Below are 15613 nucleotides of genomic sequence, written 5' to 3'. Positions count from 1 at the left end.
TAGAGTATTAAGTTCTTGACAGATCTCCCTTTAAGGTACATTTTGAACAGATAAAAAAATATGCAATTAATTAAATCAAGATTAAATATTTTAATTGATTGACATCCCTAGCGGTAATTGACTGCATATTCTGTGAAAACAAAATTAATTGTTTTAATGGTATGGTCCACAGCAGACGGATGTTGTACTAATTGTGTGTTGAGTTTTGAAAATGTGACTACTTGGACAAAGGGATTTTAGCAATTGTAAAAAAAACTGTACCGTTACATAAATATCAATTAAAGTGGCTATCTATTGGGACTATATATGACTGTGGCATCATCATACAGTATATGTTGTGTAATTGCCATGCTGTATTTTTCAAATTTTGGATCAAGACATTCATTTTTAGCGATCAAACTTTGTTCCCAAATTCATGTGCAGAAATGTGGATCTCCACTAACTGATGTCCGTTTGAAACTACTAACTATTACTCAGTATGTTAATTCACAGTCAGTGATGTGAGGAAACCTAAATGCATGCTTTTAGGTAACGAGTTAGCTATTCAAAAACACAAAGCAAAAATTCAAAGCAACAAAAAAAAAATATGTGACACAAAACCCCTGTCCAAAATGAAAGACACTCTTTGTGAAGAAATGCTTTGTTTAATACAAAACATGCTGAGAATCCTAATGTGAGTCCATGCAGCCAAGTGCACTTCAGTGTCCTTGTGAATTTAGAACAGATAAAAAAAAAAGCTCAGGGATGTAACATTTTCATCTTGGCTAAATGATTGATGGGTTCACTGGAGGTTTGTATAGTGTCACATTTCCATCTTTCAGACACCTGTCAAATCTAGTTGTCATACAAGAACACCGCTGATACTGAGCGCATAGTCTCTCTCTGCACACGCAAGACATCTATCATACGGATCTATAGGGGCAATCCTTGAATACACAGGGATAGGTGACATTGCTTGAACACTAATCATAAAAATCGGTGTCGTTAATAGCCTGATTTGAATCTTGTCCCCGTCTCTCTCTGAAACCCGGGCTCTAATGTGTAGGTCGTTCGGTACAGTAAATATATCACGAGTGGTCAAAAGGTTAGTGATTTTACATGTGGAGCACAACCGACATTAAATGCTCATCATGGGGCATCAATACATGATTACAGATGGAGTCTGTAGGTCATTGCCGGTGATTGTTACAGTTAGATGTTATTTTAAAATATCTCTTGTTGGGCAAATAATAATTATTTTCATTATTGAATAACCTGACGATTTTTTTTTTAATTATTATGTAATTGTATTGTAATCAAGAAAAAAATATGAAAATAACCACAACAATTTCCAAAAGCCCAAAGTGATGCCTATAAATTACTTGTTTTTTTATGACTGAGAAAGAGACTCAAAATTGAGTCTAGAGAATATGTATAGATAGAATCTATCAAGGTTATCTTTTTAAAAATGTATCAAGGTGAAGGTACATGAAAATATTTGTAGTCATTTTAATTATTATTACAAGGTCATCGTCAGATGACAGATTCATCATGAGTATGTTTACCCCCCTTAAAGCTGCAGTGGGTAGAAGTGGAGCAAATATTATTAAAACAATTTAATTTTTATAAAACGGTCACACAAAAAATCATGTGCCTCTGTGTCCTTCGATGCTCCTATCGGCACCTGCAAGATTTTACAGACTGGAGGAAAACAACCAATCAGAGCCCAGCTGGAGCCTTGCCGTCTCTGAGCAGCTGTCAATCACTTGCGAACTCCGATCAAACGGTCAAACTAGGCAGCGCTGATCAAATATGAATCAATATTCTGTTACTGTAATGCCTATTTCGCGCCTCAAATGTTTTCAGAATCATCTTGTAGTGTACTGTTTAGCTGTAAAATTCGAAAGTTTGTGACCCGGCAGCCATGTTGAGATCAGTTGAAGAAATACCAAGCACCGCCCATCAGTCGGAGCACACCCAATAGGAATGCTCAATAAGAACGCTCACTCTGAAATGACCTGTGATTGGCCAAAGTCTCCCGTCACGGGCTAGATTTTATAAAGCCTGAAACAGAGCCATGAGGAGGAGCAGAAGTCTAGTTTTCTCTCAGAACACTTGAATTACAATATGCTGAAAGGTTATCAGGGAATTTTTGCCCAATGATGCCAAAATCTTTCTGCCTACTGAAGCTTTAATGGTTATGATCTTATTTAAAAAAAAAAAAAAAAATGACTATCAATAATGCATTGCATCATTGAAGCTCACCTTCTACAGTATATACTGTGTGTTGATGCTGCTTGTTCTTATGTTACATTGTACTGTTGAGTATATAGCCCCACTCTTCTCTCCTCACAGTCCAGTGCCAACAATCACATGGAGGAAGATAAACGGAAACATCCCCAAAAAAGCAAGACTTCGGAAGTCCCAGGCCGTGCTGGAAATTCCCAACATTCAACTGGAGGACTCGGGAACTTACGAATGCAAAGCTGAGAATCCAAGAGGAGGCACTGCTTTCAAAGGACATCTGCAGGTCTACAGTGAGTCTAAGCATGCTCTTATTCTCTGTTCATTTGGTCATCTTTGACTTTAGGTCAGCCATCATACATTATCTACAGTAAGAGCACAAGTGTTGATGTGTGGTATTCCAGGACTATTGGTCCGAACATAGTAGTCTAAGCTATTTTGTTCGTCCTGCACAGTTTCCAAGTATTTGTCATGATATAATCTTTGCCAGTTACACTATTCTCAAATTCAAGGCTGGGGACCAGTCCTGGTCCCTGTGAATTTGCTGAACAGTCCAAATGACTAATTAAACATCATGGCAGATAATCCAAGAACAAATGTTCATCACCTCAACGAAATGAGCTGTTTCTTTGAGTGTAGCTCTCTTAAGCAAGATTTTTTGTTTCAGCTGTCAGGTGTGTTTTGTTCCAAAATGTTCTGAACTACTTCTCTGCTAGTTGTTTTAATAGACTGTTGTGGTTGTTCTATGTCTTTTTTCAAAGACTCGTCATAGTATTGTCAGAAGTTGTTACATCTGTGCCTTTGGTCACTGCTTTCTACAGAGTTTCTGATCATTTTTGTCACTACAAAAACATGAGTTTCAGTTAACATAATGTAATTATGTACAGCTGGCCGGTCATTGTTGTGAAAGAATCCCCTTCAGGGGGATGCTGCACCCCGACGCATCGCCCTGAAGGGGATTCTTTCACAACAATGACCAGCTAGCTGTACATTATCCCGCTTATTACACCGCTACTTACTGAAGAAATCAATATTTTTACCCAAAAACGGTCTGCCAGAGTCCGACATCAGAGCTGCGCCCATAGCAACGGTCGGTAATACAGAATTTACAGACCGCAGAACGCCGTGATTGACCAATCAGAATCGAGTATTCAACACAGCCGTGTAATAAAAATCTATAGTGTTTCGGAGAACCGACACAGTATCGCACAACATAATATCGCGATACTCATATATATTGATATTTTCTGACACCCCTAATAATTATTTATTTGATCAAATCTAGGCTCATCAACTAAAAACATTGAGTTACAGTGATAATATATCAGTTTCAGGACAGACCTTACCTAAAGAACAGTTTTTAGTCTTCTAACCACTGTGAGGTACCAGTAATTGTGCTGAATTACTACCTTTTCCCATTATCATACTGTAGACTTATCTCTGAGGGTGTATGTCCTCCGTTTCCCTCCGTCTGCGTCGTGTGCACAGGACCAAGATAATGGACTCCCTCAGCCTTGGTAGGACACATTTCCAAGGCCCTGCACTTCTTGGCAACCTCCATTCTGTTGACATCACAAGGAGAATAAGGGAGCTAATTTGTAGCAGCCTCACGCTAAATGTAATTTACACAGGTCAGCTGGAAGTTTGAACTTGCATTGTGAGGGAGACCTCCCCGACCTTAATCATTCAATCAAACCGCACACACAAAAAACAGCATTCTACTGAAGGTGCCATATGCAAAGAAAAGCAAGGAACGTGCTTGGCATGTGACTGTAGGAGAAGCAGCTCAATGGCAGGGTTTTTCCTTCTTCACACACTGCACAAGAAATACACCACTATGCAATGCACATCATTGGGTCCGGCAAGGTGCATAATACTAAACGCTAAGCAGGATAGAATATTTTTTTTTTAATTGTTATAGTTAAAAGAAGATAAAGCAAAACATGTGAGAAATATATGTGGAAGCTTTGTCTATAAACGAAAATAAATCCCGTCAGAGCCACATCTACATCTACTGATTTGTGCTAATTTATCACATTCACCCTATAATAATATCATGTCATTATCAACAACTATTTAATTTGTCCCAAGAAATTAAGTCGACACAAATTGGTTATTAAGTTTTGGTTGCACGTGTTATTTTAATATTGTTTACACAGTTCAGTTCAGTATTTCAACTTTATTACAAAATACAACAATTGATGTCGCCATATGCATTTATAAATGTCTCATTAGAGCAAAAAGTATAATTTAAAGGAGATTAAAATAAAAGGGGAAAAAAGCTTGGATGAACTGATTAACATTCCTTCCCCTACACAAGACTGGCAGAAGGTTCCAGCCCCAGTAAAAGGTCCTTGTAAATCTTATATTCTTGTAAATATACAGGAATTGAAAAATATGCACCACCGTATGCAGTATAAGACCCAGTAGATGGAAAGAGACTACAAGATGAAAAGAAAGTACACACAGCCTATACAGTGCTCAGATCTGGAGTTGTGACCGATTCTTTGCAGAATGTGGAGTTGGGCAGGAAGTGTGGATGCAGCCTTGGAAACACAAGCAAGGCTGCAGAGAGAAAACAAAGAAAAGAAAAAAAAACAGCTTCATGGTTGAGGGGCCCCCAGGAAAGGCAGTTGCCTAGTGTGCCTGTGCCATGGGCCAGCCATGCAGTGGAAAGAGAAAATGTTCACCAACATGATACAAAAAAACATAAATGTGATCCACTCTTGGAGAGAACAACGAGAACAATCCAACTCCCCTTTAGTGAACATCTCCACTGCCTTTTCTGTTAATATTCAAAAGAATAAATAAAATAAAAATAGACTTCCTGTTGTTGGAGGTCTGGTTGCTGGTCAATGCTGGTGGGCGGCTTATCAATAAAATGAGATCTTCAAAAACCTCCTTCAGTGCTTCGTGTCATAGATTCTCCAAGTCTCTGAACTAGAGCTGCAACGATTAATCAATTAGTTTCAACTATTAAATGAATCGCCAACTAATTTGATAATTGATTAATCTGTTTGTGTCATTTTTAAGAAGGAAAAAGTCTAAATTCTCTGATTGCAGCTTCTTCAATGTGAATATGTTCTGGTCCACCTTAACAGCCCACCTTGAAGCTGAAGTAGGCGAGATTGGAGCAAGTATGATTTAAAAAAGTTATTTTAATAAAACGGTCGCTATATCGTGACATTAGTACATGAAACAGGTAACCTAAAAGAAATCATGTGCCTCTGTGTCCACCGGTGTCCCCCGGTGCTCCTAACGGCGTCTGCAGGATTTCACAGACCAGAGGAAAACAAGCAGTAAGAGCTGATCTGAGGTCTGCTGTCCAGCTGCCGTCTATGAGAGCTGGCTGTCAATCACTCGCGAACTCCAACCAAACGGTTGAACTAGTCAGCGCTGATAAAATTTGGATCAATATTATGTTACGTAAATGCCTATTTCTCTGATTCAAATGTTTTCAGAATGATCTTGTCGTGTACGGTTCAGCTGTAAAATGCGAAAATTGTGAAATCTGGTGAAGGAACGCCAAGTTCCGGTCACATGACCGAAGCACAGCCAATAGGAACGCTCTCTCAATGAAATTATCTGTGATTGGTCAAAGTCTCCCGTCACGGGCTAGATATTTTAAAGCCTGAAAACAGAGCCATGAGGAGGAGCTGAAGTCTAGTTTTCTCTCAGGATACTTGAATTACAATATGCTGAAAGGTTATTATGGAATTTTTTATGCCAAAAATATACTGCCTACTGAAGCTTTAAGTGAACCTGAGCTGAAGGTGTTGCGAACTTCGGGGCTAACCCCCTTCACTTTAACCAGCAGGTAGGCAAGTGAGACACAGGAACTTGGCTTGGTTCTTGAGGAGCTGTAGCATTTATTCACTGAAAAAAAAGAATTTAACTTACACACCCTGCACTGCTACGTTCATATCACAGCTATAACGGTACTGCTACTCACCGTCACAAACACGCCCTCTCTCTCTCGGCCAACCTCACACTCGCCAGCGTTACGCCACTAGCACCACTCACTAACGCTGCTCGCTAACGCCAATGAATAACGCCAACGCCACTCATTTCCTTGTCATGATTCTACGTTAGCTCATGTACGTGCGTCCATTCTTGTGCAATGCATAACCGAAGCGTCGCTAGCACTGCTTGGATGTTTAGGAATGAGGTTCGCTAAAGATGATGATATGCATCAATGATATTGGATCATTGATCATATACATCGACCCAGAGCGATGCATCATTACACCCCTACTGTATATACGCAATCCTGGTCTCAGAAACAAACCCCGGATGTTTCGGCAACACATTCTCACTCCCACCTCATCAAATAGACGCTTGGTCAATGGCCCCTACGCTTCAAACTATGATGCTCTAGGTACCCATCTAGCATTAGTTGTTGACGTGTCAGGGACAGCGCATTTGTTTTCACTCGTTACATGAATAGTGTTTTTTCAAAATAAACTTCCGTGTTCAGAGGAAAGTACAGTTTCCGCATTGTTACATGCATACAGTCTTTTCAAAATAAACTTCCAACATAGGTTTACTCAGCTTCTAGGTTTACTTACGCAACAAAATTACTTGGTTAGGTTGAGGAAAAGATCGTACATGGCGTTATTTGTCACGTGACAAAACTACAGTAAAATAAGGTTTCGGTTTGCGGTTTCACACGGAACACGAACAGCGGTCTCCTGGGTGAAAGCCGTGTGTTTGTTTGACCCATCCAACCTCCGGTCCTACCCACTCTACGCAGACTTTCTATCTCTTTATACTACATCAGTTGCTCTGACCGTCTATTAATGATACGCATCGGTTTACATTAGAGTTAGTTTAAAGCCCAATGCATCTCATACAGATGCGACAAGTTGGTGAGAACGGGTTGGATTAGTACCGTACGACATTTTCAACCGTTCCCCTCCTTCCTTTGATGTCCGCCAGGGAACCGGCACCTCATTAGAATAGGTGTGCATTTCCCCTTCAGTTCTTCGGGACTAAAGAGCGTAACAGAGGATTGGAAAAAAGGAGATGTCTTATTACTGGATAAAGCTCTGTTAAGTGCGGTGCAAAAGTACAGGAGTAATGAAAGTCAGTGTGTCAAGGGTGGATTCAAGGATATTTATGTAAAGTAGCGAGCATTAAAAGACTGTTAAGAAAGAAAAAAAAAATGTGCGTTATTAAAAAGGCAGCGCACAAAAGAGAAGGCATAAACACTTATCAAGTATACCAAACATGTTTTTGCTTCCTTTGGGACTGCAGCATTAAGGGATTACAAAAACTACATCACTACATCCACTGTCTTAAATCCAACCTCTCACATTGTGTGTTAACGATGTATTTGTGCTTCTTCTCCTCTAAGTACAGGTGACCATACTTGTGCCTTGTATGTGTTTCAAGGATATATTACTTATTCTAAGTCTTTTTTTTTCTATCTTCAAGCCCTCCCTCAGTGGGTCAGAATGATTAATGACACTCAGATGGATAGTGGAGAGAAGCTCCAATGGGAGTGCAAAGCCATGGGGAGGCCCCGGCCCACCTATCACTGGCTTCGTAATGGTTTGCCCTTGACATCCCAGGTACTTACTTTACTACACAGCACCTTCTTCTTTTGTCGATTGTACCGTGAAACATCTGAATTATTCTCATGAAACTACACTATATGCGGCATTATCCTGTATCGTATGTCTATATTTAGATTTGATGTTCTGTAATATTGTCTTCTTTGTTTCAGGGTCGAGTCGAAATAGTGAACGGAGAACTGACCATTCACAAAGTGCAGCAGACGGACTCGGGAATGTACCAGTGTGTCGCAGCAAATAAATATGGTGCCGTCTACTCTAACGCCGAACTCAAGATTTTAGGTAAATAAACCTTATAATTTAGATTAGACAAAACTGTGTTAAAAGAAACATTAGTGTAATTTTCATGAGGCAACCGGTCCTTTCAGCCGAGCATATTTCTTTATACTCCGCAAAGATTAGAATTGCAGACTGAGTATTGACATCTGAATAAGGTAGCGGGTGATAGGTAAGGGAGATTGAAATGCGAGTGGGGAAGGCTGAACTGTGAGATCTGCTGATTGCCAATCAATGGTCCCTGATTTAACCCAGGCAGTGGACGGCATGAATAAAAGAAGGACCCTTATGGTTATATTCAATGAGGTGTCTGCCCGCATCAAGTTGAGGAGAGTCTGGAACAGTTCTTCGTTATGTCTGAGGAGAATGAAAAGCAATGACTTGTAGGTATGGATTTACACTAATGGGAGCAAACACTAAAAGAGAGACATCAATGGTTTCTTTGATGGAGTTTAATGACTCCATTAGAGTCTTATCTCCGCTCTATCGTTTGTCATCAAAGCAAAGCCTACTTCACAATCCTCATTACTTAGAAAAAACAAACCTTCACCGTGGGCTCGACTTTCATCAAGTATTTATTAGTCTGTGTTTGCTATTATTAGTTGATAATCAATTATAATTATCAGCAGTGGTGGAAAGTCGCTAGGTACTTTACTCAAGTAAAAGTACAGATTTGGGGTACTTGGGCTTTACTTGAGTATTTCTTTTCATGCCACATTATATTTCTACTTCACTACATTGCTGAGCAAAGTGTTGTTCTTTTTACTTCACTACTTTATCTGACAGCTAGGCTACTTATTAGACGTACTTGCCAACCCTCCTGATTTACCCAGGAAACTCCCGTTTTTCATTGCCCTCTCTCGATTTTTTTCCTGGGGTCACAATTCTCCCACATTTCTAACGATTTATAGCAATTTGTCACACCTTTTTTTTTTTTTTTTCATTATCTCAACCTGTTTCTAGCAATGTACAGTGTTTTTGAGCTCCACCCGTACGGTATTAGTGCTACACCAAATGTCTTTTCCCAGCGGAGGAGAGCTGCTGCCGACACCAGCGCAGGTTGAGCTTACGTCACTCGCCACACGTCACAGCAAAGCCGGCGTGGCGTGGCGTGGCCGAAGCTATTGGAAATAACGGGTTTCAGAGCGCAGTGGTGCCGTTGTTGTCTGAAAAGACCTTCAGTGAGTGAGTGAGAGAGAAGGAGAGGTAAATGGAGTGTACTAAGAGAAAGAAATACTCAAGCAGGGGCAAAAAAATGTTTGAAAACTGATGAATATTAGCCTAGTTTAAACCAGAGATTGACGCCAGGGAGGCGAATTATTCCATTTTCTTTCCTGAGAATTAAAAGCAAAATTAAAAGTTGGCCTATTTAACAAAAAAAAATTGTTTCAGGGTACTTTTTATTTTGTTATTGTCATTCTTTAAAAGTCACCAGAATGCAGGAAACAAAGTCTCTGAAACTCACATTTTTCTTTGGTTTTGAAATCCTTCCTATTTTTTTTGAGGTCTCAAAGTTGGCATGTATGACTTTAGATACTTTACAAATGTATGAAAATGTACAAGTACACCTGGAACAATTAGTCGATTAACTGATTAATCTTGACAGAAAATTAAGTGGCAACTATTTTGATTGTTTGATTCATTTTTTTAAGGAAAATCATTTCATGGTTCCAGCTTTACAAATTGTGACCATTTACTGCCTTTCTTTTTGATTATTTAATGTATTAATGTGATGATATAATATATAATACTACAATATAACAGTCACAGGGGACATTTTTCTGCGAGTACTTTTACTTTTTATTAGGGCTGTCAAAGTTAACGTGATAATACCGAAAATTCTTTTTAACATCACTCATTTTTTTAACGTATTAATGGACGGTTTTTATGTCAAATTATTGATTTCTTAAGTAGCTATGTAATACGCGGGATAATGTACAGCTACCGGGTCATTGTTGTGAAATAAACCCCTTGAGTGCGATGCAAGATCCCTCCACGTGCCTCATCGCCCTATCGAGGTTTATTTCACAACATTATCCCTGACTAGTTTTGTGTTGTTAATTGATTTCCAATAATACATATATACATACATTTGCATAAAGCAAACATATTTGCCCACTCCCATGTTGATAATCTCCCTTTAAGGTACATTTTGAACAGATAAAAACATGTTTATTTAATTGATTGACAGCTGTACTTTTAATACATCAAAGAACATTGTCCTTATTATTATACTTACATACATACAGTACATACTTACTTAAGTAACATTTTAAATGCAGGCCTTTTACTTGTAACGGAGTATTTTTAGTGTGGTGCTAATACTTTTATTTTAGTAAAGGATCTGAATACTTGATCCACCACCGGTTGTACAGTATTTGTATCCTTTTTTTTTGTAAATGGGGAAAGCAGGAGGGACATGTACTTGAAAATGTAAGGACACTAAAAGCCAAGGAAAGTGTTACATGTAAGGCTTCAGGCTACAAACATAACAGTCGTACTGAATGTCTTCTGCGTTGATGCACTATTTTCTCCTTGTCATCTTCTATACTGGGACACATCTGATGACACCCATTCCCCTTTCATGTTTCCCAGAGGGACAGTTTGATTTAATGTCTGCGTGGCATGCCGTTTTTTGAAGGGGAATCTGTGGCATTTTGAAAATCTTTGCAAATGGACAAAGTATATTTTGTGGATGATCTATAAAATGTTTGTCCCTAAACCCATCAGTTTAAAGTATGTAGTTCATTTAAATTCACAGTGAGAGTGAGAAGTTTTAGATTTTAATCAGCTTTATGTGAGCTGGTGAGGAAGAGCCCTTGCCTACCTTGGAGTCACAGTCACAATGATGATGTTTGGAAGCTTGTGATGAGTGTTTTCATAACTACACCCCCCAGGCATGTCTTCCCAGTGACCTGTGCTCCGCGGAGATGTCCACAAGCAAACACTATCAGGACAGATTACATGGCTAATAACAGCCTGCAGATGAGCGATCACTGGAGGCTACACAGGGGGCAGCGGCTGCCCCCATGCCTGTGATCTTGTCCCAGATCCAGCTCTTCTGGGAGGGTGGCGGGTGAAGCAATAAGGGTACCGCTGCCACCAGCTGCAGGCCTGCTCTTATTTTGATTAAAACAAATACACACAGCAACTGCTCTGTTTTCTGCCGCTTGCCGTGTCTAGAGGGACCTCTGCCACTCAGGCAGCCACTCAGCCTCAAAGACACAAGTGTTACAGGGAGAGGGGTCAGCCCGTAGCTACGGATGGGATTGAATTGTCATTGTGTGTAATGTCACCTTTAAAGCATCATTCAGGATTTGAATAATCACAGTTGACAGAGCCTTGCAGCCTGAAGATGGCCTTGATGTGTAATACAGCTGTATACCCGTACCACATCAGCTTCAGTGCCTGAGGCCTTATTTAGACCATTAGTGCTTAATTCATTCTCTTGAGCAAGCTATTAAAAATATATATATACTGTATATGTATTTATTATTCACTCAGGCAGCCTGGTTAAATATGGGTTAAACATCATTTTCATAAAAGCCGTACAAATCATCCAACCATGTCAACATTAACATGATGACAGCTATTAAGTAATTAGGCTGCACAACACAATGTGTATTCATAGAATTGTAGTGGATACCGGATTAGCACAGAATTAAGACAAAGTACGGTACATTATACAGTATATAAAAGCCAATGATTGTATAGAAGCGTGCTGTAATACCTCAAGTGGAAAATCTAGTCATTACTGTACTTTGAAACAAATTAGCATTTTGATCAAGCATTTTGAGTCATGATGTGTCAGTCTAAACCCTCCAGCATTTTCTGAATAATTACTTTGAAATGCCACAGTTGAAGACGTGTTACGAGCATCACGTTCATAAATGCATTACATTTTAACGAACCGCGCAATTAATTAAAAAGTAAAATTAAGAAAGTTTGTTTTACCACTAGGCCAGGGGTTCTTAAAACCTTTTTGGTGCCAGGGATTCCTCATAGGGGGGAACATTTTCCAAGGACCCCCTCATAACCGTAACTCCGATTAACCATAATGCTTACTACCATTTGTACTCTTAGATGGAACTATTTGTATTTTAAAACATTTCAATCTAAATACTTCAGACCTGTTTCATAGTGATAAACAGAAACACATTTCAATTTGAATCATGATAACATTATAACTAATTAACTAATTAAGATGAGATAATCATTTATGTGTCCAACAGAGGGGGAATTTGCAATTTCACTGAATATTAATACCACTTATATACCTTTAAACAGAGAGGGATTTTGTTCATATTGCATTTGGACTCAACTTCGCGGCATTTATAACCTACATTTCAAACAATTGATGATGATAATAATAAAAATAATAATACATTTTATTTGGTGACGCCTTTAAGGACACCCAAGGACACCTTACAAAGATACAATTTTACATAAACAGATAAAAAACAGCCGGACATGACAGAGACACATTTATGCAGACACATATGATGAACTGATGGACACTACAGAGAGTAGGCCAGTTTGAACAGTTGGGTTTTGAAGAGGGATTTGAATGTTGTGATAGTGTCAGACTGCTGGATGTGTGAGGAGGGAGTTCCAGAGCCTGGGAGCAGTGCAGCTGAACGCCCTAGCTCCCATGGTGCTGAGGCGTGAGGTGGGGGGGGTCAGAAGACCAGCTGATGATGAGCGGAGGGAACGGGAGGGGGTATACTCCTGAAGGAGGTCAGTGAGGTAAGTGAGGGCGAGGTTGTGGAGGGCTTTGTAGGTGAGCAGAACATTTTTGAAGTCAATCCGGTATTGAGCAGGGAGCCAGAGTAGTTGGATGAGGATGGGGGTGATGTGGTCGGAGGATCTGGTGTGGGTGATGATCCGAGTAGCAGAGTTCTGAATGATTTGAAGTCTGTTGAGCAGTTTGGTGAGAAGGCCAGAGAGAACAGCGTTGCAGTAATCAATCCGGGATGTAAAAAATGCGTGGACAAAGATTTCTGTGCTGGAGTGAGACAGGGATGGACGGAGTCTGGAGACAGGGATGGGCGGAGTCTGGAGATGTTGCGGAGGTGGAAGAAAGCAGTCCGGGTGACATTTTGTATGTGGGGTGCAAAGGAGAGGGTGCTGTCTAGGGTGACCCCAAGGCTCTCGAGGTGGGTGGAGAATGGAACAGAGAAGCCATCGATGATGAGGTTTGGGGCAGTGGTGTGTTGTGCTTTGGAGAGGTTGTTTTGGGAGCCGATGAGCAGGGCCTCTGTTTTATTTCCGTTTTTTTATTTGATCTTAAAAGCTTTCAGAAAATGAACAGTAGCAAGACTTTGAATAGTCCTAATAAATCTAGATATTCCAACTCACCAGTCTAAGTGCTGCAACTTTAAAATAATTAACTTATTGCTGTGTGTCACAATCATTTCAGAGTTGCTATTGGCCCAAACCTTCGGTTGGACCCCGTGGGACCTTATTTCAGAAAGAAATATGAACGGTAGTCAACGGAGAGAGAGAGAAATATTTTTTGATCCCGTTTGAAAATATATTTTTTTCAAGTCAAGAAGGTCTCAGTTTGTTGTAGGTTTGTCATAGTATCATTTAGTTTAGTGTGAAACCACCGTGCAGCGGTTAGCACTGGCACCCCACAGCTAGAAGGTCGCAAGTTCAAATCCGGCTTGGGGCCCTTCTGTGTGGAGTTTGCATGTTCTCCCCGTGTTAGCGTGGGTTTTCTCCGGGTACTCCGGTTTCCTCCCACAGTCCAAAGACATGCAGGTTAGGTTCATTGTTGACTCTAAATTGCCCGTAGGTGTGAATTTGAGTGTGAATGGTTGTCTGTCTCTATGTGTCAGCCCTGTGATGGACTGGCGACCTGTCCAGGGTGTAACCCGCCTTCGCCCAATGTCGGCTGGGATAGGCTCCAGCCCCCCCCCCCCCGCGACCCCTAACGGGATAAGCGGTTGCAGATGGATGGATGGTGAAACCGCTCAGTGACAATATCGCACAATATACGTTACCAACACTAGCTAGCTAGCTAACGTAGCTATGTTCCACGTACAAATGAACCGTTATCTGACCTGGTGTTTTTCATCCAGCGACTTCTGGTCTTTTTTTTTATCAGTCGGGAAGAGAAAGAATGAGCGAGACCCGCTGCTGGTGTGAGAACATCCCAGTACGAGACACACAGGCATCGTAGCTTCAGCGAGAGAGACGGCACTTACGTGACTTTTGGGCGTGTCGTCTTTCTAATTACATATTTTCACAGGCTTATACTTCAACCGTTTTACAACAAACCGAGACTTTCTTAACCTGCAGAATCTTTTAAATTGCCAAACATCATATGTGTGATTCATGGCGCAATTCAAACAGGATAAAAAAAACAAAAAAACATTTGTAGCCGTTAGCTACCGTTCATATTTTTTCAGAAGTAAGGTCCCATGGGGTCCACCGGAAGGGGCATGACTTCGGCTCTTTATATGCTTGTTTTATTGGCACAAATAGTCCCCATCTGTAGATATGCAGTTTTAAATGATACAGCACAATTTTCTGATTTATAGCAAATTATTTTGTGAACCCCCCTGCCAGAATGCCATGGACCCCCTGGGGGCCCATTGGTGTCATTTTTCCGTTGAGCAGGTAGCACACAATTCTGTTCTGATAGGCACTGTGCTGAAAACAGCTGCTCACATGTTATACAAGGCAGCATTGTTTTAGTTTTTCTTTGTTTTTGTGACAAAAAAAAGTGATTCATCTTCACAATAAGCTCTTTTATCACAAGTCATTTGATTCAGTGTTTGATCTAAAGATAGATCAATGATTGTACAAATAAAGTACTCAACATAATATCTGTTAACATAACTGATTCAGGGAGTTTAACATGCTTGTTTTGACAAGAGAAAACAAACTTGGGAAACAATAAATTGCATACAATATGAATATTAGTGTGTTAACCATCATCATATGACTACATTATTTTTTGTCTTTCTTTTTAAATGTTTATCTGTTGTGTGTCTGTCTTACACAGCGTCGGCTCCCATCTTTGTCCACAATCCCGTACGGGTCATCGCCACACTTGGAAAAGATGTATCGCTAGAGTGCAAGCCCAGAGCATCGCCCAAACCACGGATAACATGGAAGAGAGGAGACCGAAGGATACAGCAAAGTAGAAGGTACAGCCGCTCTTTAGAGGCATCGTCTTTTACTGTCAAATAGAAGTAGCTTTTTACATGTGTCGGTTAGAATGCTTTGTTAAATGAAATAATAAAAACATTTATTGAGTTTTTGCTCTGTGTGAGAAAATTCTCCATTTAAACGCAGCTGGCGAGAGCCCCACAGCTGACAGGGATCCAGTGTCCTGCTCAAGGATGCTTCAGTAGCGCAGGTGTTTGCACCTGGGTCCACAAGAACAGAGTCCATTTAAAAACCTCTTATTTTATTCAGCGGCGGGCTGGTTGTTGAGCTGAAGGAGTTCCTGGTGAACCTGCATGATTTTGTTTGATTTTTGCTGGAATCGGACCAGTGGCCCTGATGAAAAGCATTAAAGGGGTAGT

The 15613-nt window shown here is 40.3% G+C and overlaps 1 protein-coding gene across 6 annotated transcripts in view; it reads left to right on the top strand.

Moving 5' to 3' along the window:
* cntn5 (contactin 5) overlaps positions 1-15613 on the top strand; it is a 179035-nt gene that overhangs the window by 122861 nt on the left and 40561 nt on the right. For all 6 annotated transcript variants that reach the window (XM_074640435.1, XM_074640434.1, XM_074640433.1 and 3 more), the window contains 4 exons: positions 2335-2516; positions 7660-7796; positions 7952-8081; positions 15088-15232. In XM_074640435.1, coding sequence (XP_074496536.1) covers positions 2335-2516; positions 7660-7796; positions 7952-8081; positions 15088-15232 — 594 coding nt within the window. The remainder of the gene's footprint in view (positions 1-2334; positions 2517-7659; positions 7797-7951; positions 8082-15087; positions 15233-15613) is intronic.

Source organism: Sebastes fasciatus, chromosome 7, assembly GCF_043250625.1.
Source record: "Sebastes fasciatus isolate fSebFas1 chromosome 7, fSebFas1.pri, whole genome shotgun sequence".
NCBI classification, from domain to species: domain Eukaryota; kingdom Metazoa; phylum Chordata; class Actinopteri; order Perciformes; family Sebastidae; genus Sebastes; species Sebastes fasciatus.
The sequence above is the reverse complement of the archived record's forward strand: the minus strand, read 5'-3'. Positions and strand labels throughout refer to the sequence as shown.